Source organism: Mycteria americana, chromosome 1 (genome assembly GCF_035582795.1).
Source record: "Mycteria americana isolate JAX WOST 10 ecotype Jacksonville Zoo and Gardens chromosome 1, USCA_MyAme_1.0, whole genome shotgun sequence".
NCBI classification, from domain to species: domain Eukaryota; kingdom Metazoa; phylum Chordata; class Aves; order Ciconiiformes; family Ciconiidae; genus Mycteria; species Mycteria americana.
The window spans coordinates 213,043,598-213,071,339 of NC_134365.1; the positions used below are offsets into that span (position 1 = coordinate 213,043,598).

Below are 27,742 nucleotides of genomic sequence, written 5' to 3' on the forward strand. Positions count from 1 at the left end.
GCTGAATATTGCTAGGATTGAAACATTTTTAAGTTGGACTTGATGAACCTTATGGGTTCCTTCCAACTTGTGCATTCTGTGATTCTGTGAAATGTAATGTGTCTGCTGGGGTGAAGGGTAGTCAGCAACTTTTTTACCTAGCTTGAGCTGCAGCAGCAAAGAAATACTGACTGGTCTGTGGAAGTGTATCTTTGTCGTGCATCCATAATGGCAACAGAGTAGCAGTTGGGATATTACAGACTTACTAGAAAACAAAGTACTTTCATATTATTTATTCAACAATGTAAATATGTTATGCAACATTATATGTATTTTACACTTACAACTACTGATCTATTTACAATCCTAAGACATCTATTACAGTAAAGATTTGTGTTTTCTTGTGTTTTCTCATAGATTGAGACCTAAAAAAAAAAAGATTGTTTTGAACACTGAGAGTAATTTAACAACTGAGGCTGCAGGGAGTGAAGTAGCAAATGCTGAACTACAGACTCACAGGAATTAGCGGGTGTGGGTTTGTGGTTTATGTTACAGAAGAAGTTAGACCCCAGATGACCAGAATGATCCTTCTTGGCACTGCAGCTGACCAGTGATGCATCCTGAGCATCCCCCAGTGTTATGGTGTGTTTTTTTCCACTAGCTAGATTGCAGGTGTTTGGGGTTGTACAACAAGGAGTATAGGGGGATGGAAAGCGAAAGGGAAAAGTGTTTGGGATCTGTTTCTGCAGCTGGGCTGCTTGCAAGGAATCAGCTCTGCAATGGGAAGGCTCTGGCTGAAGCAATGAGTATTCAAGGCATGGTGGTCTTGCCTTGATCATCCAGACACCCTTGATACTTAAATCATGTTCCATGGTTAGGATTTCCCCACCTTCAGAGATGTTATAATGTCTGGTGATGTCTGCCAGTTAAATTAGGATAGCTGTAAGGCCAAGTCTTTAACAGGGAAAGCTTTTAGACAAAATCCAATCTGTAAAGTAACATGAAACAGAAAAATAAACAGAGCCATTTTAGAGAACTTCCTAGCTTTTGAGGCAGAGATGTGTTTAAAAGAGTAACTCCTCAGATTAACTTTTTTTCCTCTGAAATTTGCTTCTTATGGGATTTATTAGTTAAAACAGGGGTAGCCCAGTGTAACAGAGTTCACCTCCTATGAGTCAGACTGAAGTCTAGCTACTATTTTTTGGCTACCTTTATATAGCATGCCTGTGTTTGTCATCACTCCTCTTCATTTTCTAATGTCAGGATGAATCATTTTAGGAATGTTTATATCAGTTCTGTATGAAACCAGACAAGCTACAGCTTACTGAGCTTCTGAGGTTCACATTTTCTTGTCAGTTGACAAAGTTGAAAACCTTTTCTTTTTCTCTGAGGTCAGGGGCTCAGCGGTGTTTACAGTCCCTGCCAGGATATCTGCAAATCCATATTAGGATCATATCGTGGCTTTTTCTCCGAAGTGAAAGCCTCCTTTTGAAGGAGTTTCCCTTTATTTAAACAAACACCGCAATGAGCTTTTTAGTTCCCAAAATCAGACAAAGATGAGGTTTTGCTTTGTTCTTTCAGCTGTGACACAGATCTTCTTTGTAACTTTGGGCACTACTCAGGACACCTACTACAGCACCAAACATAGAAGTTGGTGTTAACTGTGGTGCATCAGCTTGAGAGCAGTATCTCCACAGGAACTTGTAAGGAGCTTTATTTGCAGAGCCACATTGGGGTACATAACTTGGGCATCCCTTTCATCTCTTTTTTTCTGATAATAGATATTCTGCAATGTTATCCTGGTGTATGCATCAGCGCTTCCGTGACAGCACTGTAATCAAAACCTAACATCTCTCTAAAGAGTCTTCACAATTCTTACGGTAGAGACGTACAGAAGGACTGGAAACTTTCAGGAATTAACTTTCTATTTTCTTGCTAGTTTGCTATTGACTCACCCCAACTCCCTGCACCCCAAGGTCTAAAAAGAGTGTTTGGCAATATTTCAATAGTATTTAATACCATTAAAATTATTTCAATAAGGTTTGTCCTGTTTCTTATTCTGGGCAGGATTCTTGACTGGGAGTACATACCAGTGATGTTAAATATTCAGGGTATTCTAAGCTGGAAATACAGATGCTGATAACATAGTTTTCATTTGCTGTATGTTGTGCTCTCATATGCACAGATTTCTCCACTACTTATCACCTCCAGTAGATTTTTATACCAATATAAAGTGTGTGTAAATTACTACCACTATGATCTAACAGTAATTAGTTCACTCACTTTGTGTTCATATAAAAGCAAGGCATAGAGGACAACTGAGAATCATGTTCACGATGCAAATCTGATAAATAAAATACATTTCAAGTATGTATTAATCTAGTAGTGCATTAAACATTAATTAAATTATTAAGATTATTAAAAATTATCATCTATATTTTATCTCAGCATAGAGATAAATAGTAGAGCTACAGCTACTGGTGACTGTAATTAATTTGGTGGTTTATAAGCATAAAGTTCTCCAGGGATTGTTGCAAATTCCCTATGTGATAATTTGCATTTGTATTGCAAGTTAGCTTGAAAAGAAAGGAAAGAAAAATATATGGAAAGGTGTTTTTTCATCAAGATATAGAATAATCTGTATTCCATATGTTTTATCTACATATAAAATACTATTCTCACTGCTTTGAATGTGAAAATGCATACAAAAATAAAATAAAAATAGGCATTGTAAACTTGCTCGCATGTGATTAACAGCTCTGAGGAAATCTATCAACTTTCCAGTGCTAAGAATATAGTTTGGTTTCTCTGGGTGTGTAAATCTGCACAGATCTATTAAATTTAACAGAATTCCTTCAGTTTTCAATTGTTTTTGGAGGATGGCCAAATGCTGGCAGATAACCTGATTAGTGTAGACGTTCCTACCTGTGAAATCTTGCACTTTTTAAAGGTATAGATAGCTTGAGGTTCAAATAAGGTTAACATAGCTTCACATAATTACACTATCTGCCACAGTTAATTTGTGTACCACAGCATTTTAATCAAATGAGTGCAGCAAACGGGGTTCATTTAACTCTTCAAAATATGGAAAGAACTACTGAAAAACTTACCGCTTGTGACCTTTTGTTTATCAATGTCTAATGTCCTTTCTCATTACAGACTATTCAAGTTAGTGATTTACCTGTTTGGAAAACATTGTTCATTGATGGAAAAGGAACTAAGAGAAAGCATTTTTTTATTTCGAGACTGGCTAATCTTTACAATGTCCTCTTGGGCAGTGTACTGGGCAATAAGGAAAAAATACGGGGCTGCATGCAGCTCTCGCCACAATACACTTAATAGTCACTGGATTGTTTCTTAGGGCTCCCAGATTAAAAGGAGCAGGGGAACATCCAAGTACTATTTGCCAAAACACATTTTAAAAACAATTTCAATTGTTTTTGTTCACAGCTGCAGAGGGGACATCATGCATTGCTGAGGCCACTTTGATACGCCTTTATTTGACCAAGGCTCATGTGCTTATTCTCTTGATTTCCAATTCAAAAGGGTGCTTCAGCTTGTGCTTGGCTTCATAGAACATAAATAGATGTCAGTTTATACATGTGTATGAGCTGAGTGTAATAAGGATCTTGAAGCAGTGTTTAGCTGTGCAGTGTTTTAAAGATGAGATATGGCAAATTAAAAGTAAAATAGGTGATCAGAGACTTAGATATGTAAAGTGGACAAGAGCATCATAATTCACCAGATTTTTGACAGTTTCTCATAAAATCCTCATAGAGGAATGGATGAAGTGCGGAGTAGATGAATGGGCAGGGAAGTAGGTGGAAAACTGGCTGAATTGCTGGGCTGAAAGCATTGTGATCAGTAGCATGAAGTCCAGCTGGAGGCCAGTCAGTAGTGCTGTACCTCAGGAGTCAATACTGGTTTGCAAATGATACAAAACTGGGAAGAGTGGTTGATACACTAGGTGGTTGTGCTGCCATTTGAGGGACCTTGAGAGGCTGCAAAAATGGGCTGACAGTATCCCTGTGAACGTGAATTGAATGAAAGTGAATTGCCAAATCCTGCCTCTGATGAGGAATAATCCCAGGTACTAGTATATGATGGGAACCGACTGACTGGAAAATGGCTCAGCAGAGAATGACCAAGAGGTCCTCGTGGACATCAAATTGACCAAAAGCCAGCAATGTGCCCTTGCAGCAAAGAAGGCCAGCAGCCTCCTGGGCTGTATTAGGCAGAGCATTGCCAGGAGGTTGAGGGAAGTGACCCTTCTCTGCTCAGCACTGGTGAGTTGTATCTGGAGCTCTGTGTCCAGTTCTGGGCTCCCCAGTACAAGAGAGACATGGACCTATTGGGGCACAAAAAGCCATGAAGATGGTTAAGGAACAGGAGCATATTTCATATCAGGAGAGGGTGAGAGAGCTGGAACTGATGGAGGAGTGAAAAAAACAGAGCCAGACTCTTCTCAGTGGCACCCAGTGACAGGACAACACAAAATGAAATACAGGAGGTTCATGTGAACATAAGAAAAAACAAACTTTTTCTGTGAGGGTGGCACAGGTTGCCCAGAGAGGCTGTGGAGTCTCCATCGTTGGAGACATTCAAAGTGCAACTGGACACTGTCCTGGGCCACCTGCTCTTGCAGACTCTGCTTGAGCAGGAGGGTTGAAGTAGCCAGTCTCCAGAGGTGCTTTCTGGTCTCAGCTATCTTACAATTCTGTGATTTTATGAAGAAGGTTAAATATATAAGAGGATAATTTCATTGCACTTCATTACACATACCAGTGGTCTGTTAATAACATGGGAAAGTTTACCCACTTTCATGATTAAACTTCTGAAAAACTGTCTTTGAATATTTTCTTAAGCTTCTGGAATGTATTCTCTAACAGTCCGGAAAAAGCCACAGTTTGGAGACTTAATTGTGTTTACGGAGAGGAGAGCGGTAAAATAAGTGTTCTGTGCAGTAAAAACATAAATACAATTTTCAAAGTTAAAATTACAGGTCCATAGGAAAGTCTTAAGTTGGAAGAGGCTTCTGGAGATCATCTGGTTCAACCTTCTGGTGCAAGGGCCGTAGATCAGGTTATCCAGGGACCTGTGAAGCTGAATTAGCAAGAGAAATTGCACCATTTCTCTGGTTACCTATTCCATGGTGAAGAATATTTTTCTTGTATCCAGGTGAAATTTCCCCTGAAGCAACTTGTGCCCTGGTCTCTTGTCCTGTCACCATGAATGGTGGTGAAGAGAGCACCTTCATCTTCTCTGTAGCTATTTTTTAGGTATTGGAAGACAATGATCTCCCTGAGCCTTCTCTTCTGTGGGTTACACAAGCACATTCCCTTTTTGACCTCTCTTTGTACGTCAGGTTCTCCAATCCTCTCATCGTCTTGGTGGCCCTTTGCTGGACCATCTACAATCTTTCTCTCGAACTGGGGGAAATTCACTCTGTGTAGCCTAGATAATGGGCGTGTTTCTTCTGGTAAGATTTTTCCAGAACTCTCTGAGGAACTCTCATACCCAGTTATAAGTATTAAAATAGGCTTCCTAAACTCTAAAGAGAAATAAATCTCTTTTTTATTGGATAATTTTTTCAAAGTACTGCAGAAAGGAGTTAGTCACAAGGGTAATGTAAAGGATAACAGGTTTGAACTTATTCTGGCTGGAGACAAGGGATATTCTGCCATTAACTTTAATGGAAGGAGGGAATGACAGACAATTTTATAGAAGATGTGCTGAACTGCCACTATACATAGTTGGACTAAGAAAATCACCCAACCTCCTGTGAAACACAGATAGTCCTGGGACAGCCCAGACTGAAAAATAAACTCTGCTAAAGTTGCTTACAGAAGCCCCCAGGAGAAAAGATCTTTTTGCTGCCAGTATGCAACTTTCTAGCTGAGAGCATGCTTACCTACTTTTATATGGAGAATTGGTCTTGTTATTTTTGTTGGAAGACATTGCAACTAGCCACAGCAAATACTGGCCTCATTGTGTGAGGTTTGCCTGCATCGCTCCCTTGATACCATTTTTTGAAGGCTAAGACTTGCTGAAATAATTGATTCTAAGTTTCTGTACCAGATTTTTACAGGAAAACTTGAAAGATGACAAGGAATTAAATATGAGTCTGTCTAGTAATCAGTATTCTTAACAAGAATTCTCTTCCCCTTCAGGAAAATGGAGTGACCGGGACATTGTATTCCCTGTTCTAGGTTTGCCCAGATGTAGAGAATACTAACCTTTTATCTGTGCTTGCTGCTAAATAAGGAATTGATAGGAACTGATCCTCAGCCCTGAGGTCAGTGGTTTCCCACTCCGCAACAGATTATCTTGGGAACGCTAATGGCAATGGTCCAGAACAGAGCCAAGAAGTGTCCTCACAACCATGGCGGATGATTGAGTATTTGGTGCTTGGATTCACTACCTGGGCCTCTTTTATTTATAATGTAGATGTGTTCCTTGAATTTAAGCCGTCTCGTCAGAATTCATATTTGTCTGTAGCAGTAGAAAAAAAACCACAGGAGTGTCATCTGTTGGGTGTAGTATTCATGATGGAGCTTGGATCAATCATTAACAGGTTCTAAGAAAGGCATCAAAACTCAGTAGTAATATCTTCTATCAAAAAGAAACAAATGGTGTTGGTTTATAGAAGGGAAGTGAAGAATCTTTTCTTGAGGGGTAGTTGCTTGTCCTGTTTATGTGTGAAATCATTTGGTGTACCTGCAAAAGCTGTCCAGACAGTGCATTTGAAATCTCCCTGTAGCTAACCGGGAACAAAACTGAGGGGGGTCCTTAGACCTTTGACGTGGCTTGACTGGAGGGTTTTAGATACCGTGGTGTGGATAAGACTGTAAATATCATTCCTGTGTTGATAGTCACAAGTAAGTAGCCCCGAGGTGAGGGCATAGGTGCAGAGTGAGAGAATGGTGGCTGCAAAGTGATTTTTCTGATGTGCCATGCAATGTGGTGTTTTTCCTTTGCAAACTCCAAGCTCTTGTGCAGTGCAGCAAAATCTCAGTTTCCTTTTAGAAGAAAGTGTCAGTTGTGTGAGAGTGATAAGCTTGAAAACATGTGCCCTGACATTCAAGAACTAGAAGTCTCTTAAATGCCTTGATTTAGGAGTGATGGGGCAGTTCCTGATTTTGAATGATAAGTGTCAATAGTAGAGGGAGTATTTCTGTACTGTTGTATCCTCAGTTTTCATCATTGCTGAGTAATGCTTAGTGAAGTGGCTGTTCCAAATCACACCCCCGGACAAGCTCATCCCAAACCCCTCTGTGACCAGAAGAAAGGGTTAAGACTGAGTGGAGACTAGCCATGCTCAGCTTCCTGAACTGTTCTGATGCTAGACTTGCTTTTTAAAGGGTATAGCTGCTGGTATGGCTGCTCAGGAATGACCTATTTACACCAAGTTCTGTCTTAACAACTGTGGTTTGAATGCATTTTGTTATTTTCTTGTTACTCAGAAGTGGTCCTTAATATATTTAATATTTTTAGTGCCCTACAGATACCAAAGCAACGTTTGGGGTCCACCTTAAAGTAGTAGGAGACTGGACAGGTATGTAGAAAAACAATTCCTTTTCAGAGACAAATACCTTTACTTGGACTGTTACCCTTTTCTGGCTTCAGCACTATTGTACCTTGATCGCGGTGTATTCTCAGTAAAGATCGTTCATGCTTGTTTTCCCAAAGTTGTTTTTATTACATACTTCATGCAACCCCTGCTTTATTCAGATGTACATTTCTTCAGATAACATGTTTTCCCAACTACTAACAGATCTTCTGATTGCAATGTAATAATTTTCAGTGTTCCTCCGTTTCTGCCTCTTTTTCTTATTTTTCGGTAGCGTGCTGCCCCTGTGCAGTGCAGTGCCTCTGTGCGTAGTAGTGTCTGCAGAAAAGCTGAAATGTGCAGCTCCCAGATAAGCGGATTTTGATGCCAGCAGTTTGGATGGCTGCCAGGTTAATTAACGCCTATGGTACACTGAGATTACAGGTTGCTTTCATGTTCTTCCATGTTCTTCCATTGCTCTTTGAATGTCCTCCAGACCAGGGGTGTAAGCCAGGATTCCCTGCAGAGGAGAATGGTAATTTGCTGCTCCCTGTGGCAGTTGTATACTCAAGTGATAGTTGTCATTATTCCTTGGCGGCTGACTTTCTTCTTGCTTAGCATAGCATTTCCTTGTATGGAAGACAAATACACAACATGGTCTTGTTCGTGTCCTATGAAGAAGAAATGTTTTCCATGTTAATTTGTATTGGCTTGTGTTTGTGGAACTGAGTCAAAGGAGTGTGTCGCCCTAAAAGGGATTAGACCAATTCAGGGAGAATAAGTCCATGAATAACTGTTGAACTTGTTGGTCCGGCTGCATACTTGGCTGTGGAAGTCACTCAAACTTTAATAGGCAAAGGTTGGGAGGGCAGTGCCATATGCACATATGCTCTATAATCACTCTGATTTTCTGTTCTTGCTTGAAGTATAGGATGTTGGCCAGACAGAGGCAGATTATGGGCCTAATTAGCCTCTGGTCTGCCCCAGTATGATGGCTCTTTTGTTGTTAAGCATCATTCCTACCTGGGAGAGGACAGTAGGCTATTGGGACAAGTGGGGTGCAGAAGTACTAGCTAAATGACTTTTCCAAAAGAAGTGGCATCTTTGAAGTTTGCTGATTGCATCTGTGGTGTGAATTGCTCTCTATTAGCATTTAAATGTTATTCTCCCAACTCAGTATCTATATTCTCCATTGAGAGGCAGGTCTGCCTAGGTAGGACTGTATGAGATTCAGGACACTGTCAAACTACAGAGACCATTTGTTGTATTAGTTTTGCTAAACAGGCATGTCTCTCCCGGGGTCTAATGTGCTGTCGAGAAGCAGGCAGATTACCCAACCCTTTATGCTGCATCTGTACCATGGACCCCTGTTCTCACTTGGTCCCTTAAGCCCCGTGACAATTAATGGTCTCTAATCTGCTGACTGTTTGAGGAAGGATTATTATATTTGCCACGTTCCTTATAATCTTTCTTAAGCGTGCTCTAATGGCTGCTTCTGCAGACAGGATATTGGGCTGGAGGAGTTTTTATGTGACATACTGTCATTTGAGCTCTTCTCACGTCCTATTCTTTCAGCCTTTATCCTATTTATTCAAATTCTCTTTTGTATCACATTTTCACATTCCTGACAGTTTATGCCTGACACCAAAGAGAGTTAACAATTTGTTTCAGAGAACTCAATTACAAGCCTAAATTAAAAGGATGCAAGAAGAGTGCAGATATGCTGTGAAATGCAGAGAAGAACTGGTTAGTTTGAGACGTATCTCCTCTCACTGGCTTCAGCTTCTGCTGCCTGCACCTGGGAGATGGGGTGAAGGAACAATTTCCTGCCGTTAGCTGTAAGGACTTGAGGGGGGATACACACTGCTGGCAAACCAATTCTGCAAGTTATATTTTGGGTCAAGTCTTTGACACCGAGTGTTATGTTTTGAAAATTTAATAGAATACCTCGTGGCCTTAGTGACTTTGTTTTGTAGGTTGGGAAAGCAAATGCATGGCAAGTGAAAAGATAAGGGGTAATAGAATTGTCAGGTCCTGATGAGAAGTTGCTGTTAATGGAAAGTCATTTATTGCCCATATCCCAGTGCATATCATTTTAGATATCCAATAGAAGAAGCCACAAAAAGCAACTTCTGGAAAAGATAGTAGCTCTAGAAATAATTTTTTGCATAGGATCAGATATTTAGTAGATTTTCAGGCAATACTGTTATTTGCTCTTTAAAGCAATGATTTGAATAATGAAAAACGTAGGACAGAAAAAGTAGGGAAGAGAGGAAGAAACCTCAGAAATGGTAGCTCTGAGACCTTTGCAAACCAAATGGTAATCCAGACCCCGAAGTGATGTATTTCTTGCTCCGTGGAAATCAAATGCTGCTATCTGAGCTTAGAAGAGCTGAGAACCTGACCTTCTCAGAAGGAGATTTGCATAAAGGCACAACATTCCCTCCCATTACGTAGGCAGAGGCATCCTTTAGATAAATTTCCAATATAAATCTAAGCTCTTTCATTTCTCATCTGTGTTATGGTGGTATTAGTAACTGTATTGTGCTTAGCTTTCATGTTCATCACAGAAAACAGAGACACACAGGCACTGGTATTGCCGTAATGTGCCCTCAGATGCCTGTGTAGCAGATACTTTCACCTGAAGTACTTCTCATGGCTCCCTTTGTAGACCTCTGACCTGTTTGTGTCTAGTTTAGGCCCCAGGCATGCCTTTTTCTCTTCATTCATTGTTGTCGTGGTTTAGCCCCAGCCGGCAACTAAGCACCCCGCAGCCACTCACTCACTCCCCCTCGGTGGGATGGGGGAGAGAATCGGAAGAGCAAAAGTAAGAAAACTTGAGGGTTGAGATAAAAACAGTTTAATAGGGAAAGCAAAAGCCGTGCACGCAAGCAAAGCAAAGCAAGGAATTCCTTCGCTACTTCCCATGGGCAGGCAGGTGTTCAGCCATCTCCAGGAAAGCAGGGCTCCATCACGCGTAATGGTTACTCGGGAAGACAAACGCCATCACTCCAAATGTCCCCCCCTTCCTTCTTCTTCCCCAGCTTTATATACTGAGCATGATGTCATGTGGTATGGAATAGCCCTTTGGTCAGTTTGGATCAACTATCCTGGCTGTCCCCTCCCAGCTTCTTCTGCACCTGGCAGAGCACAGGAAGCTGAAAAGTCCTTGACTGGTGCAGCAACAACTAAAACATCTCTGTATTATCAACACTGTCTTCAGCACAAATCCAAAACATAGCCCCGTACCAGCCGCTACGAAGAAAATTAACTCTGTCTCAGCTGAAACCAGGACAGTATCCACCCCTTATTCCATACCATTTACGTCATGCTCAGGTCTCACACTATTCAATACATTCTCATTACCGACCATCACCCTTCCCATCCTTCGATACAACACACACATATCATTCCCCTAGTCCATGGACCACCCCTACAAAATATTTGTAAAATGTCCACAAATGTCCACAAAATGTCCACCGAGTTCATTCAGTCCATGACTTTGGGCTTCATCTCTTATGGTTGTTACTCAGGACAGGAGAGGTGGTGTATTGCTTGGAGTTATTGGGCACCAAAGCCAGCTCAGGTCAGGTCACTGCTGCACTTGCACTGCTTCTTGTAAGGCTTCTCCTCCATTGGTTCAGGTGGTTCCGGCTGTAGTAATTCCTATAACATGCAACTCAAATCATGGGTTACAACAATTTAAAGGTATATCTATTACAATGTCCACCCCTGGTCCTTTTGGACCAGGATATAGGATTTAACATTGCAACGAACTCCTCCCCTTGCTCCTAGCCTGGCTAGCAACAAGGGGTTCCTGCTATAGTAATTCCCACAACACGCAACTCAAATCCTGGGATACAACAATTTAAAGGTATTTCCATTACAATCTCCACCCCTGGTCCCTTTGGACCAGACCATCAGGTTTAACATTGCAATGAAGTCCTCCCCTTGCCCCTGCTCCAGCTTGGACTTGTCCACAGAATGTAGTACCTTCAGAAGTAAACTTGCTCCAACATGGCCTCATGCACAGCCACTGATGCTTCAAGGTGTACCTGCTGCAGCATGGACTTCGTCCACAGCCACAGATGCTTCGAGGTATACCTGCTGCAGCATGGACTTTATCCATAGCCACAGATGCTTCGAGGTGTACCTGCTGCAGCATGGACTTCATTCACAGCCACAGATGCTTCGAGGTGCACCTTATCCAGCGTGGACTTATCCTTGGGCCACAATCCCTTCAGAGCTATACCTGCTGTGGCACAGACATAACCATGGCCACAGACGTTTCAAGATATACCTGCTCTGGCATGGGCTAATCCATGGGCACAGACGCTTCGGGGTGTCCTGCTCCCATGTGGATTCATCCACAGGTCACAGTCCCTTCGACTCGAGTTCACAGCGGAGTTCCAGCCTGTCCAGTACAGCAGCACAGAAACAGCAGCGATGCCCTGGCCATCTGCCAGCCCAGGCGCAAGGCCATTGCTGTTATCAAAGTGTTCCCAGGCACAGCAGAGTAAGGTGATCAGCAGTACAGCAGCATGGCAGGCAGCAAAAGCAAAAAGCAGCCACTAACGAGCCCTAGATTCTAACATACAGTAAGGCAAGCAAGCCTATGGCAAGCACAGAAGCTTGCTGATTAATAGCTAAACAGCAATAACAGCTATAAATTATATCTGGCACATTCCAATCAAATCTGTCATTATCTCAAACCCTTCGAGCCCCACGTTGGGCGCCAAAAAGGACTGTCGTGGTTTAGCCCCAGCCGGCAACTAAGCACCACGCAGCCACTCACTCACTCCCCCCCGGTGGGATGGGGGAGAGAATCGGAAGAGCAAAAGTAAGAAAACTTGAGGGTTGAGATAAAAACAGTTTAATAGGGAAAGCAAAAGCCGCGCACGCAAGCAAAGCAAAGCAAGGAATTCCTTCGCTACTTCCCATGGTCAGGCAGGTGTTCAGCCATCTCCAGGACAGCAGGGCTCCATCACGCGTAATGGTTACTCGGGAAGACAAACGCCATCACTCCAAATGTCCCCCCCTTCCTTCTTCTTCCCCAGCTTTATATACTGAGCATGACGTCATATGGTATGGAATAGCCCTTTGGTCAGTTTGGATCGACTATCCTGGCTGTCCCCTCCCAGCTTCTTCTGCACCTGGCAGAGCACAAGAAGCTGAAAAGTCCTTGACTGGTGCAGCAACAACTAAAACATCTCTGTATTATCAACACTGTCTTCAGCACAAATCCAAAACATAGCCCCGTACCAGCCGCTACGAAGAAAATTAACTCTGTCTCAGCTGAAACCAGGACAATTGTAAAGAGAGTTTAGATATATACATCACTACTTCAGAGGTAGTTAGTTTAGTTAATTGACAATTAGTTGTGATTTTTCCCATGTAAAGGTTCCTAACATGACTTTTCCATCGTTTGCCATGTGCACTGGAACAGCTATTATAGACCTGCTTAAAGAATGGCTTTGTGATAATGTAATTACTATCTTTGTGCTGACATGTGACTCCTTAAGTCAGCACCTATTGTATTAACAAAGTGTTTTGTGGCATTGTGGTGGCGAAATAATGCAATTATTTTGTCATATTACAGAGGTGAAACCTATGGCTGTAGACCACAGCTTAGTTAGCCTGTCAGGACTTAGACACCCAAGTTACGATGGGTTTACAGTGGCTGATGTGTGGTAATTGCAAATGTGAAACCCCGCAGGTTGGGTTAGCCCTATGCCTCAGAGCTAAGTCAGCGTGTCTTCTTCTGCGGCTGCCTAGCAGTTATTGCAGCTGAGCTGGTGGATGGCAACTTTAAACCCTACAGTAACATTGGAGTCCCTGCAATGGCTCGTGCACAGATCAGAGCTGTGAGATCCATGGATTAGCTGATAAACTGATCTTGTTACCAGCCTCCCTTCTAAACACCTGCTTTGTTCTGCTTCTCTCATACCTCTGTGGTCACCTATTTCTCCTTCAGCTTTGAAAAAATTGTTGGCTTGGTATTTACGAAATACTTTTTGAAAGTTATTTTGTCCCACTTACTGTCTCGTTTGTCCTCAGTGTTGTCATCTATCAGCCTTACGCTTCCTTTGTCCTTGCTGCTGCCTCAAGTACTACTGCTTGTTTAATTTTAAAGCTGACATTTCATCTGGCACCTCCAGAGGGAAAAAGAGAGGCTATGGGCCATGCCTCATGTCCAGCCACTTGACAGCAGTGAGAAAAAAACATGGCAGCGTATCAAGACAATGTGTCTCATTCACTAGACAAACTTCAGGGTGCGAGACAGAAAGTGATATTGATAATGCCAAAATAACAGACTTCTGAAGCTGTACAGTATGTTTTTGTGGAAAACAAATACATGGCACTCAGAGGTGTTAAGTTGAACTGCATGCCTTAAGGCAATAAAACATTGCTGTTTTGTTGCAGTGTGTTGCTGGTACAAGGTGATGTGGGACCGCGTTTAAAACACTGCTGCTGTTCTGCGCTCTACAGTAATTTTTATCCTGTAGTGACACCATCCTGCTGTGTAGTTGCATATGATCCTAGAGACGTTCGCAAGGCCTGTCCACTATTCAGAGCAGCATGGTATTTATTGGGGGGATGCCATAAGAGCACTTTAATACCACCCACTCAATTTGAGACTTGTGTCCTATCGGTTACTAAATGTCATGGCAGCAGGAGGTGTTGATGTGTGCAGGAACTCTCCAGCTACAGCCAGAACAGACAGATCATGGGGTACCAATCTGCATCAACCTAGTAAACTCTAGGTCTCATCAGAAAATAGGTATCTTTGCTTAATTCTTCCTGCTAGAGATGAGGATATGCACGGTCACTAGGTCATTTAGGTACTGACTACCTTATTTTGACTCTGACGTGGTATGATGTGAATTTTTGTCAGATACTGTCATAGTCCTTTTTCTGGAAGGTTAAGATTTGGAGCAGGATGTTTCAGGGGAAAAAAAAAAACAAACATTTTTCAGTTAAAAACAACAGTTTTCCAGAACATGGCAAATGTATGAAAGCATGGATCTTGTTTAACTCCCTATGGACTAAAACCTGAGACACCAAATTTTCTTGGTTTTAAACAGACAAAAATTTTAAGGCAGTTGTTTGGGATTTTGGAGGCTAAGTATTTTTTGCATGTTTAACAGAAGAAAATAAACATACATTTTGAGTGGCTCTCAAGGAAGAATGATCTAAACTTGTTGGGCTGGGAGGGTTTGTCAGATTGTTTAGGAGTATCTACGTGATCTTGTTAAGCCCTTGCAGCTCCTGGTTTAGAGAATGCCTGAGGCATCCCAAGGCTCACTATGCATTGCTGCGCTTAGCTGGAATTTATCAGCAAGTGTAGGAGCTGGCAAGAAGCAATATTTTATTTTCAGTAACCCGGGGGACAGTTTTAGAGATATTGAAGTAGTGGATCATTCAGTCAGTAGCTACTATATTCTTAGTAGATCTTGATTCAGACTGGAGGTATGTGTGAAGCAGAAGATGACAAGAAGGAATAATAAGACTACAAAGTCTGCCCACAGGATGTGGCAAAGTTGTTCCAGGATCACTATAACTGCTACTGACTTTCTTTAAAAATATCTAATCACTGGTGATGAACTGTTGGTCAACTCTTTTGCTATTATCTCAAGCTCTGTTTGATTTGGGCATTTTTCATTCCATAGTAAAATGTATTTTGTTGTGTTTAGTTATTCCATGCGATTCCTGGCAGGGTGTAAAGGTGTTAATGACATGGTCCTGTCGGTTGTTCCAGCAAAATCAATGTGTGGTTTTGGAAGACACACTGAAGTGTCTTCCAGAAGACAGGGAAGGGATAGATGTTATTTTCCCCTGTTAGATTTTATGACTGCCGATTCTTGTATTGTCAGTGAATCCTACTTACACTTCTGAAGAGGATATCAGAATTGAGTGCTAAAAAGGTTTAACTGTGTTCATTTTTATATAATTTGACATTAGTAATAAAAGTAATACTGTTACATTCCTGGGAGGTTAAAATGCTTTAACAATATAATTAGCCAAAGTGTGCCGTAAGGAATACTAGTTTTATTCTTCATTGCCATTAACATTCATTAATTACATTATTTATGACTGCAAACAAGCTCAATAAAAGACTGGAGAATGGAGAAAAAGAAGGAGAACAGATTTAGTTTACTGGCTTAATGCTGAAAGCGCCTTTCCTCTGATTAAAGAACTAATGCTGAAGGTGAACACATCTGAATTTTTGGCTCCAGATCTGAATTGTTTTACATTATTGAACTCCAGCTGACTTAGTACCAGAAACAATATAACTTGAGTCAACTCCGATTTGAACAGTTAATGAGTTTTACCTCTACAGAGAAAAGAGATTTTTAGATGAGAAAGTTGCCTTGAAGGAAATTTTCTCCTACTCTGAAGTCCTTTCTTCATGCATCCTGTTATTTGTAAATTGCCACCTTTTTGCATATCCCAGGCTCTTTTTAATCATGCAATGATTATAGAAATGGCATGGCTGAATGATGTAAATTATTTTTATCCTTTGATATAATATGCACAGGATGTGTGGATGTTGCTGTAGTTAAGAACTGATCCAAGAATACAAGGTTGAAGGATTCCTTGCCGTGCCTCAGATGTTTTAAGTACCCTTATGAACTACAGGAATGAAACCTGTGGAGCACATTAACAGGTAGCAGCTGATGGGATCTAAATGAATGTGGTGAAAAAAAGGAAAAAGCTACTCTCTACTTGGAAAATAGAGTCACAAGATAGAAGAGCTCTAGGACATGTATTTGAGTGGACTGCCAGGAAATTTCTGGTTTTGTAATGACTATTTATATGCTGTGCTTGCCTATTTAAGAAGGCAATGTTGCTGTTCTGGAATTGCCTGTGTTTCACCATTTTTCTGTTAATCTTTGCTTAGGGAAGCAAATCTTTGCTGAGTTTCACCATTTTTTTTTTCTTAGGGATGCTTAGGGAAGTCCCGTTCTTCTGGTCATTTCTGTGCAGAGGTACACAGCTGCTTCAAGCAATGAATACACAAAGTCTGGCTGGGTTTTCTGGTTCCTTTGTGTGAGCACCTTTAACAAACTCAGGTGTCTAATGATTTCTAGAGAAATGGGAGAGTTCACATCAAGATGCCAGCTCTTCATGCATACCTGCACTTCCCTGGGGGCAATAGTGGACTCCCCTAGATGCCAGTCAAGTTTTGCTGAAGAATCCCTACCAAACATCTTCTTGTTTTGTTCCCAGTTCATTGAAACTTCTCCCTCAGGGACAGGAGAAAAAAGTGGACAAGCTTCAGACTTGAAATTATGAGTTACCACAGTTTAACTAACAATTGCTGGTTAAAATATCTTAAAAGTAGATTTGAAAGGTTTCTTTTTGTTAGAAAAGAATCCTTTTCTAACAGATTGTAAAAGTGCTGTAGTTAATTAGGAAAAATAGATTTCAAATTTGAAACATTAAAAAAATAGGAAAAACTTCTGTAGGAACTGTTGATATTTCTAAACTTTATGATCACAAGGGACAGTTATCTTTTTGCACTCCCAACTCCCGCACGATGCTTTAGAACTTCTTAGAATAGTTTCTCTACAGAAGTTAACATAAGCCAAACCCAAAACTTGGGGTTGAAATAGTCTGCAGATTTTTCAGCTTCAACCTTTGGATGTCCATGGGCTCTTTCTGTGCTGTTTATGAAAATGAAGCTCAACTTTGTGATGATGTCATAATGTAGTGTTTTTACCTGGGTTTGTGGGTTTTTTCCTCCCTCTCTTCCTTCATTTCAGGGCAAGAACCACCACTGGAAAATGTGTGTGCATTTTACTTGTTGCCTCTTTGTGTGCAAATACTTACAGAAAATGAGCATGGCACCTTTGAACCTTCTGTTTGGTTGATCTGTTGTACTAAGTCCAACTTTTGAGACCATGCATTTGTCTGGCTCTTGCTTTCTCCACCCTCTCCACTTCTAACATTCCTTTTAAATACAGAAATGGGCTTGCTTTTCAGTAGAGGTCTCATCATTGCTTTGGGCTGTGGTATGATTTAAATTGTAGACCTTTTTTGCCATAAAGAACACTAGCAGTGATGGTTGCTGGGCTATTCAGAAGACTACCTATCATGCTACCTTGTATTGCTCCTTATTCTTGGTCTTTCCTACCTGTCTGTTTATTTCTAGAGGTGCCTTGTGTAAGCTTGGATTGGAAGGGAGAGGGGCCATCACTTGCTCAGAATTTGTTCTGTGCTCAGCAGTTAACTCAGTGGGAGCGAATTAAAACTCCCACAACATTGCAAATGTCATCACGATCAAATAACATGGTCAAATAACATTTTCACCCTATTTACACAGCAAATATTGTATAGCTCATTGTTGGCATGATATTAGTATTGAAGTTGTAGTTAGGATATCCCATCTCCTTTATTGCATTATTTTTTCTCCTTCATTCCATAGGTATATATACCCCAATTTTCTCCAGCTGCATGTCCTCACCCCAAACTTCAGAATTCCTTGAAACAGCAACTGTCTGTTCCAAAATCTCTTTCTATTCCAAGATGCATTACAATCAGTGCTGGCCTTGTTCATGTGAAGCAAATCCTACACCTCAAATTTTAGCATCAATTCCCTACAGCCCCTTGCAATCCAGCTTTGCATTCACATGCAACACACACCTTCCTGTTGCTCCATCCAGTCCTGACTTTTGTATATACATTGTTTCTCCAATGCATCGAGCACTAGCTGGAGACTTTGGGTTTCGCCATAACAAAATATAGCCAGTCTGTCATCCAAGAATTTTTGAGGGGCATCGTGCAGCCACAGCTATTCTCTGCCCCAGTCCTCCCCTGGAGATCTGTCCCATTAAATCATAAATATTATTAATAAAAATCTGCCACCAAGTTATCAACTGCAAAAATAGGATTCCTGTGAAAAAAAAAGGGTATGTGACAGTCGCAAAAGGTTTACTTCTTCCTTTAAAGAACCAAACCAAACCAAACCAAACCTCAGAACTTGCACTGAAAGTGCCATGTGGTGACAATGGGCCAACAGCAGGTTTCCACAGCTTGTCAAAATAGATATTTTGGTGTCTGCTATAAACAGAATAGAAAAGTTTAGTTTAAAATGTTTATGGCTACACATTTTATACAAACTTAAACCACACACAAAACTACATGCTAATCACAGCTCTGTACTGGATGAACCTCGTGGTCCCATGCCTCAAAAAAAGTGGATATCCCAGTGTGGAACACAGATGTGGGGGCAAGTTCCTAATGGGAATGGAGTCAGACTGCCAGTGCAATCCATTTTTTTAATATAAAGGCATCCTTTTGTGAGTGTCAGTCCACTAAATTAATTTCTAATTAAAACCCAATTTTTTTCTTTTTATCAGGCTTTGAAATTTCAACAGGTGGCAAGGCAGAAATGCCTTAAGTACTCTATAAAGTTTAAGACGCTGCAAAGTAAATTAATTGCTAGTGCATCCAAATTTTGAGTGAAAGTTGAAATGGCGGTTGCTATGTGCTGCACGTGGCACTTCTTCATGAGACAAATGACTCAACTGTCTCAGTATTAACTAAAGTGCTGCGAGGAGAAACGGTAGGAGGGAATTCATAGGCTGCAAATCACTTTCCAAAAGGCGAATGGGATTGCAGCCTTGCCCGTTGTGGTACGCGGAGTGGAGTGTGCCGTACAGCAATAAACGGTGCTTTGGTATGAAGTGCAGCAGCTGATGGGCAGGGTGCAGCGTGTGTTTTGTGTCACTGACATTATAACCCACATTTCTGCAGCTTGGGCATGTTCTTGTTCTTCCTCTTTTTTCTTCTTTATTTAAAGTGCTTTTTGCTCAGAATGAGGATAAAGTGACAGAACTTGTTTCAAAAAGGTTATCATGATACTTCTTATTTATATAGTTTCTGACATTTGTAGCAGATTAGACCAAAGTACACTATAATGAAATAATATTCCATGAGAGGCAAGTTTTGTAGGGAGAGGTAATACCTTTTATTAGATCACCTGAAATAGCTGGAAAAAACAGGTTGGCTTTCAGGCATGCAGTGCCTTCAGCAGGTTTGACAAAGAGGCAGCAAAGTCAAAGCAAAGAGCAGGGAATGAAATAACATTCCCTGTTACTTTTTAAAGCAATTCCTTCCTTGAGAAATATGAGCAATAAAATTGCCTAGTAAATGAAGAGAAGATGCCCCCCCCCCCTTTTTTTTTAAAGTTGATTTACCTTTTCCATGAGAAATATTATTTGTTTCTTAAAAAATTCATATGGTCAAAAATACGGTCTGAAAGCCAAAAATATCACTTGTAAGTGCTCTCGCCATTGCCTCTTAGGATTTGTATGTCTCCAGCTTTCTTTATCTTCTCTTGGCTGGGTTCCCAGTTTCGGGTATATTTGCTGTAATATGCCATGGTCTCACTCTCTCCTGGAGAGAGAAAGCACTTGCATCATGGCAGATACAGTTCGGCTGGCAACTCCAACTGGGAAAAGAGATGAGCACGTGAGAACTCCACTGTGACTTGCATGAGGTGCTGCATTTTATTTATATATATGTGCCCACACACATCCCTAAACTTTCAGCATTTGGGTGTGTTTTTTACATTTTAATAATTTTTTTCTCTTAAAATCTCAATATCCTATCTAAGCAACATTTTGATTGAAAATGTTTGACCACCTATAGAGAGTAAAATTTGGACAATGCTTTATGCAAAGCATCACTGTGTTTTTAGTAATTTGAAGGGACCCTGTTCTGTAAGTAGAAGCTGATAAACAGTGGACGACTGCTTAGCTTTGTGACTTACCTGGAACTAGAAAATTTTAAGTTATGCTGTAGTAAATACCATGATCATGAGTAAGAGAGAATGCTTCTCTGCTGGGGAGAGAGCCTGGAAGGTCTGCGGATCCAAATAGGCACATTTTGTGGGTTTATGTGTATTGAACAAGGGGGGACTCAGTGGAAGGTGGCATTTAATGAAGGCTGTTGACACATTTTTCAGTGTTGAAGGGGGATTTTGGGGATAGGAGTAGTTTCAGAGATTATTGGCTATTTTGAGTTTTGCTGAAATGGCTGCTGTGATGATTTTATTGTACTACCGACGATAACTAGCACACCTACAGCCTCCGAGAAGCTTCCTTGTGTTATGTGGAATGAAAATAAATCAGTGGGCAGTTTGTGCTCTTCATTGTGATAAGCAGTTTTAAGGACTATCTCTTCCCGTAAATTTAACACATTCCCTTATTCATTAAGCACACTGTAAGTGCCATTTCCTCAAGGAAAATGCCACAGACACCCACGCACATTTTCAAAGACGAAGCTGTGATGCTTTGCTGTGCTTTGCCAAGTGGCTGGTGCCAGCCTGACAGCACAGGGCTTTCCCTCAAGGATTTCACTTACACTGTGTTATGTGAGTGTCTCTTGAGCTTAGCCGTGACTGGTTTGAAACAGAAAAAATTTAGAACTAAAGGAAGATATTTTTATAATTTCTGTTATTTGATGTTTGCAATTTTTTAATGGGTTGAGGGGATTATGCTAATTGTGCCCCATTACTAACAAGCATGGCAAATGATGTTTTCTCAGTGCAGTTTCCAAATAAAGCAGCATTTCATTAATCGAAAAAATTGTTTAGAAATAACATTTCTTTAAAAGTCTTCCATACTTCTCAACACATATGTACGAGCATGTGCCATTTCTGCATGAAGAGGTTTTTATCATTTCTGTGCCGTTTTATATTGCTGAATTTGTGATGGTACATCGATGCATTGCTATATGCCAGGTCGAAACTGGTATCTAAAAGAATCAAAACATAGATATCTAATGACAGCTTATAGTTATGAGAATTGGCAAAATCACTTTTTCAGAAAAATACATGCCAAACCTTTTCCTTACAATGATGTGAGGAACTGTGTGATCTAAATCATGTTAAACCACTGGTTCTTTGTTCTAGAAAATAGTTATCAATGTAATATTACATAGTAACATTTCCAAGCTTTTCTCTCCCATTCAAGGCTGGGAATACTTTTTCTGCTGACTTGGGTAGTAACAGACTTTTTGTCATGTAAAAACATGTCTGTTGAGTATTTCATTACATTCATAACATCATGATAGTTGAAAGATGGAGACGACAATCCGGTAGAAAATCCCACAGCACGTTTTAAGGAGCTAGCACAAGAGCTAGTGCTAAGTCAGCAAATGTAAGTATTTTTAAGAAATTATCAATTAAGAGTAAATGAAAACTACCCAGACTAGGTTATATATAGTAGTTTATATTCAGGGAGTGGGCTGGCTTAAGTTCTCAAGAATGACTTGTCTAATTCAGATGTAAGAAATAACAGAATTGCTCACAGTAGGGTGAAATTAAACCAAACTTTTGATACATTTCCTGATACACTTGTGTGCATTACGTTTTATCACCTATCCAAAAAAAAAAGAGAAAAACAATATCTAATGGCTCATTTCATTTGCCAGTCATTCAAATGATTTCCTGCTAAGGTTTTGATATTGCCCTTTGAGAGATGTTATAAGAAATGGAGCCTCAGATGTGATTAGATCTTTGGAAAAAAATGTGCATTTCTTCCCAGTAGATCATTCCCAGTTGACTAGCAAAATTTATATAGAAAATAGGATCCAGCTGAGCTCTGATCACTTTATCTTGTGTTACGCTTCAGTGCAACTGGTGCTAGGAATGCTTGTAGAGAAGGACTTGTATGTATTCTCTGAAAGACACAGGCAGCTGAAAACACAGGAGAAATTATTTTTATATATAAATGAAGTCCCTTAATACCCTATTTCTTCTTTTGTTTCTTGTTTGGAGCCTTGTTACTGTTATTTCTAGCATTTTAGTTTAGCTAAGTGGTTGGCTGGACAGGCGTTTCCCCCACCGGGTGTGTATCAGCGCTGTTTTGTCCAAGCACTGTCTCTAAGTATTCAGCCTATTTCAGCTTTGGGTCTGGCCCTCAGCACAGACCCTGAGAACAACTTAGCACCTTCAATGGAGGTATTCACACAATTTAGCTGTGAGGAAGTAAAAGTTATGCTTAATGACCTTACTAACATCAGTTAAGCCTCAGTGATTAGCAGCATCGTTCACAGCTGCAGTTGGAGAGAAGAGGGGGGCAATCTCACTGCTACCTTATATTAAAAGGCAGGGAGCGAGGGTGCATTAACATGGAAACTCCCCTTCTCTTTTGCAAACTCTTTTTTCTTTAGCATTTTCCCTTCCCCTCCCATCCCTGCCCCAACTAAGAGAAGCCAGCACCTAACCTGCCCAGCATGTACGAAGCCGATGGCAGGGCAGTGTCTTGACTGCATGTTTATCCGCTGTGGGGACAGTTGCCTCCTAACCTGCTGTGTCCCTCTCCTCAAACAGATGTGGGTTTGCAGTTTTATCCAAAGGTGGCAATCAATGGAAACAGCACAAAATATTGATATTAATTTTTTTTCCCGTAAGCAGACCTGCTGATTGTATCAGCTAGTGAAATTTAGGGTGACTTTTAAGAAGGGAGTTGGCACAAAGAACTGGGACGTACTTAACAGTGATGTGTCTATAGGGGCATCCTTTGCTAAGCCAAAATCTGCTACTGCTTCCCTCCTGTTCTGCTGTAATGGAGTAGGAGTGCTTTGTATAAGACTGGCCTGTTGTGTGTTTCGGGTATGCAAAGCATTTTGTGCATCACCCACCACAACAACAGTGGCTAAAGATAAAATATAATCTTACCAGCCTTAAATCTCCCCTTATGTTGCACAGGGAAGGGTTCATTAGATCTTGAATCCAAGTCTCATGGCATATCATTGTTCCCTCCAAAATCTTTTGTCCTATCTACTTTTACCAGGGAGGGAGTAAAGCAGATGGAGCCAGCCTCTTCTCAGTGGTGCCCAGTGACAGAACAAGAGGCAATGGGCACAAATTGAAATACAGGAAATTCTTTTTAAATGTAAGAAAAAACTTTTCCACTGTGAGGGTCGTCAGGCACAGGAACAGGTTGCTCAGAGAGCTTGTGAAGTCTCCATTTTTGGAGATATTAAAAACCCAGCTGAAAATGGCCATGAGCAACCTGCTCTCGCTGACCCTGCTCAGAGTAGGGGGATTGAACTAGGGGATTTCCAGAGATCCCTTCTACCCTCAACTGTTCTGTGATGCTGCAAAGTTATTATACAGCAATTTATTTGCATATTCGAGTGTAATAATGAAGCTGTGTCTGTATTAGTAAGAGGGTGAAATGATCCCATGCTTACAGTCTAAACTGAGACCAAATATGAATAGACAAAAGCCCAAGAATGAATTCCCAGTGACTCATAGTGATTTTGTTAAGATACAAAATTTTAGCCTTGGATGGGATTCATTCCGTTATTTTGTGACTGCCATTTAAATATGTTTAATGAAAAGTTCTTGTTGCTTGTTCAAATGTATAAGATATATTACACTTGCAAACCTATTTATAGACCTGGCTAAAAATACCAGTGCATGTATGCATGTGGGTACGTACTGATGTTTGATATATTTGGTGACAAACTAATACACATGGCTGGAGGTGATGTGACCATGACAGCCCAAGAATAACGCTTTAGAGTCATGATAATTATTTCCATGAAGACATCAGCTCAGTGCTCAGCAGCAATAAAGAGAAAAATTATTAGGAGAAGAGTAAAGAATAAAGCAGAGGAGATCACTGTGCAGCTGGGTATTTCTGTGGTGCTCCCAGGACGTGAAGCCTGTGTGCAGGTCTGGTCCTCATCTCTCAGACAGGATAGTGGACAGGGTTTAGGAAGGAATGACAAAGATGATCAAAAGCATGGAAAGGCTTCCAAACACAGGACAGCAGAGTATGCAGGGACTCTTTAGCCTGGAAAAGAGATAATTTAGGGAAATATAGCTGTGGTCTACAAAATTATGCATAACACTGGAAGAGTGAGCGGGTAGGGCCTGACTATTCATGGTTTCTGCCAATATCGGAACTTTTAGCCATCAAATACAGTCAGCAAGACACTATTTCAGTGCAAACATAAGATGATGGATCTTCATGTAGTAGGTGAGAGACACATGCAACTCCTTGTGAGAGGATATGGGATACATTAGGAGGCCTACATGGGGGACTGGGCAAGTACTTTAGAGAAGTCAACGCATTTCTTAATAGCCAAACCACCTTAGGCTCAGGAGATCTGCTGAGATAGAAACGGTTGGAGGCTGGGAAAGTGACAGCAGGAAGGTCTTGCCCTGTGCTGATTCTTCCATAGGTGTCTGCATGTGAAGCAAGATATTAGGGTAGGGGGGCCCTTGGTGTGAATCACTACAGCCTGACCAATTGTGCCTTTGCTTAGCTTTTTAGAGGCATACCCTCGGGAGCTTTGCAGTGCAGGATAGTATTGCAGTAATTGCACAGCTGGTTAGTAGCTCCATTTCAGTGTTAAAATCCCATGTAGCTTTTGAAAGGTCGGGCTTTCTCTAGTTTCTTTATCAGATTACAAGTTACAAAGAGAGAACCAGTTGAATCCCCCCTTGCATAATTTGAGTCTTTTTTTTGTGAATGTAAGCACTTTTTAGATCAAGTGTCACAACTTTACCTTAAAGCCAAAAAGGGATATACTGAGGCCTCATCATTTCTTCTGGCATGTTGTGAAAGAGGAAAGTGCACCACTAGTGAAGAAAATGGTAGTTGAGCCTCCCTGCATTGGCTCATGGGGAGTTCAAACAGCAAAGTACAGCCCTTCATGGCCAAAGGGAGCAATTGTAGAACTCGGTGTAGAAAAAACCCTGCATAAATAACATTTGCTTCAGAGCATGTATTTATAAAGATATTTTTTAAAGTTAAAGTTACTGTTTTGTGTTGTTTCTAAACCCTGTTTTACTGTTTCACTTAGTAAGTGTTGAGTTGTGGAATGAATTCTACTGTCATGACAGAAATAGTCTTCAAGTTCAGTAAGTACCTCTGAGAAAAAAAAGTTTCTTGATTAAGACAGTGAACTCCAGTGGTCTAGCTAATCCCCAGCTCTGCCAGGGAGTTTCTGTATAACCTGCAGAAGGATTTCTAACTCAGTATTGAGCATCAAGACTGCTTAACTTGGGTGTTGTGTCCACTTCTCTTCACTGGCTGTCTGGGGAACCCGAGTCTGGCAGCAGAGCTAATAGGCAGTCTGGGTCACTCACTGCTGTTTTGTCAAGTTAGGCATACAAAATACAGTCTAAATATGGTCCTCAGCATCTCTCTTCCCTGTTTTGAAACAAAGCAAGTGATGCTTTTTCCTTCCCATCATTCATCTTCCAACCTTTTAAGGTTCCTTGGACAAGGACTGCCTTTTACTCTGTTTCTTCATTGGCTGATACATGGGTATGCACACATAAATCATGCAATATGTGTGATTATCGTGTAAATGAGGGAGGTCTAGTCAGAAGTAAATCTGTCCAAGCTAATTTTGACATAGTAGGTGGGACATTTTAAAGACATAAGAAAGCACCTGGAGTTCCAGCAGGGAAAGGATATGCTGATGCCAGAATCAGGGAGGGAGAATGATTTCCAGCTGGTAAGCACACAGCTAGAGAAACAGAAGGACCTGACTACTTTTTAGGAAGCAAATGCAGACTAGGAGAGAAAGCAAGGTGTGCAGAGACTTTCTTCAAAGAAAGGAGGACTATTCTGCAGGTCCAGAGTGACTGGAAGGTTCACTGCTGACCTGTATAATGATTAGTTGATTTCCTTATTTTTCCCCCTCTGCTTAAATAAATGAAAATCCTGCAAAAGAAAATGTTGAACAGAAGGATGATCACTGTTTATTCACCTAGCTTAGAAAATGAAGAGACCGGTTGCCTTTCTGTAAAAGCTTCTCTGTTTCCCTTAAATAAATATAAGCAGCAAGATTTTTAAATAATTTTCAACTTTCTGTGTTTTTGCTAGCTTTTAATTTTTTTTAGTGGCTCTGTAAATGGTGGGATCTAATTAGGCTTTCAGATGACTGATGAGGAGAGAAGGAAATGGTGGCGAAAAAACAGGAGAATTAAACTCTGTGAGGCTTAATGGACTGAGAATCATGGAAGTTCAAGCTGGTCAAAAAGCCTGTCTCTTTGTATCAGCAAACTAGGTATGTTTCAGGGTAATTCCAAGGCTTATGATGTAATCATTTGGGAGCCTTTAGCTCACCAACATTAGCTCATCATCGTTTTCTTTCCTCCCCTTTTAATCTGATGGAGGATATTTGTAGCACTGACTCTTCAAGAGGAGAGAAGTGACACTGTCTTATCTTCAGAAACTTTGGCCATTAATAAGCCACAGGACAAACTAAAATATTAGACATTTCAGTTTTATGCCATCTTGTTGCTCATCATAGTTTTATAGCCCTTAACTGGCAAAGACTTCTTCCTAAATGCCTTTTCGTTTTACAAGGCACTGAGGAACTACTTATGACAGCATTTCCAAATTTACAGAGCTTGAAAATAAGTCAGATTAGTGGGTCTCAAATCCTTTTAAATGCTGTTGGCAGTTTTAAGAAAGCTGACTTAATTTTTTTTTTTTTTTTTTTTTAATTATTGCAAGGTGCTATTCATGACATGGAAGGTACTCCAGACCACTCTGCATTTTGCATAAAACGAGGCAGATTTTTTTTAGTTTGAAATTGTAGGGCTTGCAAGTGTCCACGTGGTGAAAGATGGAACTGAGATTTGCATCCCAATGAATGCAGAAGTGCTACAGGTAGTTATAGAAACATGACTGCAAAATATCCAAATGCATGAGAGTGTCACTGTGGATAGACCTTTTGTTAGACAGTTAGGCTTCTGGACCGCAATATTCTGTACTTTATAACTGATGAGGCTATTCCATTCTCCATTCTCTGGTTGCTTTCTAATCACATTTCTGTTTATTATTATTGTCGTGGTTTAACCTGACAGGCAGCTAAACACCACACAGCCGTTCACTCACTCCCCGCCTCCTGCAGTGGGATGGGGGAGAGAATCGTGGAAAAAAAAATAAAAAGAAAGATTCGTGGTTGAGATAAAGACAGTTTAATAGGACAGAAAAGGAAGGGAAAATAATAATAATAATAATAGTAATAACAATGATAAAAGAATATACAAAATAAGTGATGCACAATGCAATTGCTTGCCACCTGCTGACCAATGCCAGCCAGTTCCTGAGCAGCAGCCCTCTGGCCAACTCCCCCCAGTTTCTATACTGGGCATGATGCCATATGGTATGGAATAGCCCTTGGGCCAGTTGGGGTCAGCTGTCCCAGCTGTGTCCCCTCCCAGCT

General features: G+C 40.8%; 1 protein-coding gene across 19 annotated transcripts in view; it reads left to right on the forward strand.

The window, feature by feature from the left end:
• The window catches only part of NOX4 (NADPH oxidase 4), a 185,965-nt gene that overhangs the window by 42,508 nt on the left and 115,715 nt on the right, over positions 1-27,742 (forward strand). For all 19 annotated transcript variants that reach the window (XR_012773838.1, XR_012773835.1, XR_012773834.1 and 16 more), the window contains one exon: positions 7,474-7,534. Coding sequence is in view for 7 of the 19 variants with exons in the window: in XM_075491138.1 (XP_075347253.1) it covers positions 7,474-7,534 (61 nt within the window). In the remaining 12 variants the exon portion in view is untranslated. The remainder of the gene's footprint in view (positions 1-7,473; positions 7,535-27,742) is intronic.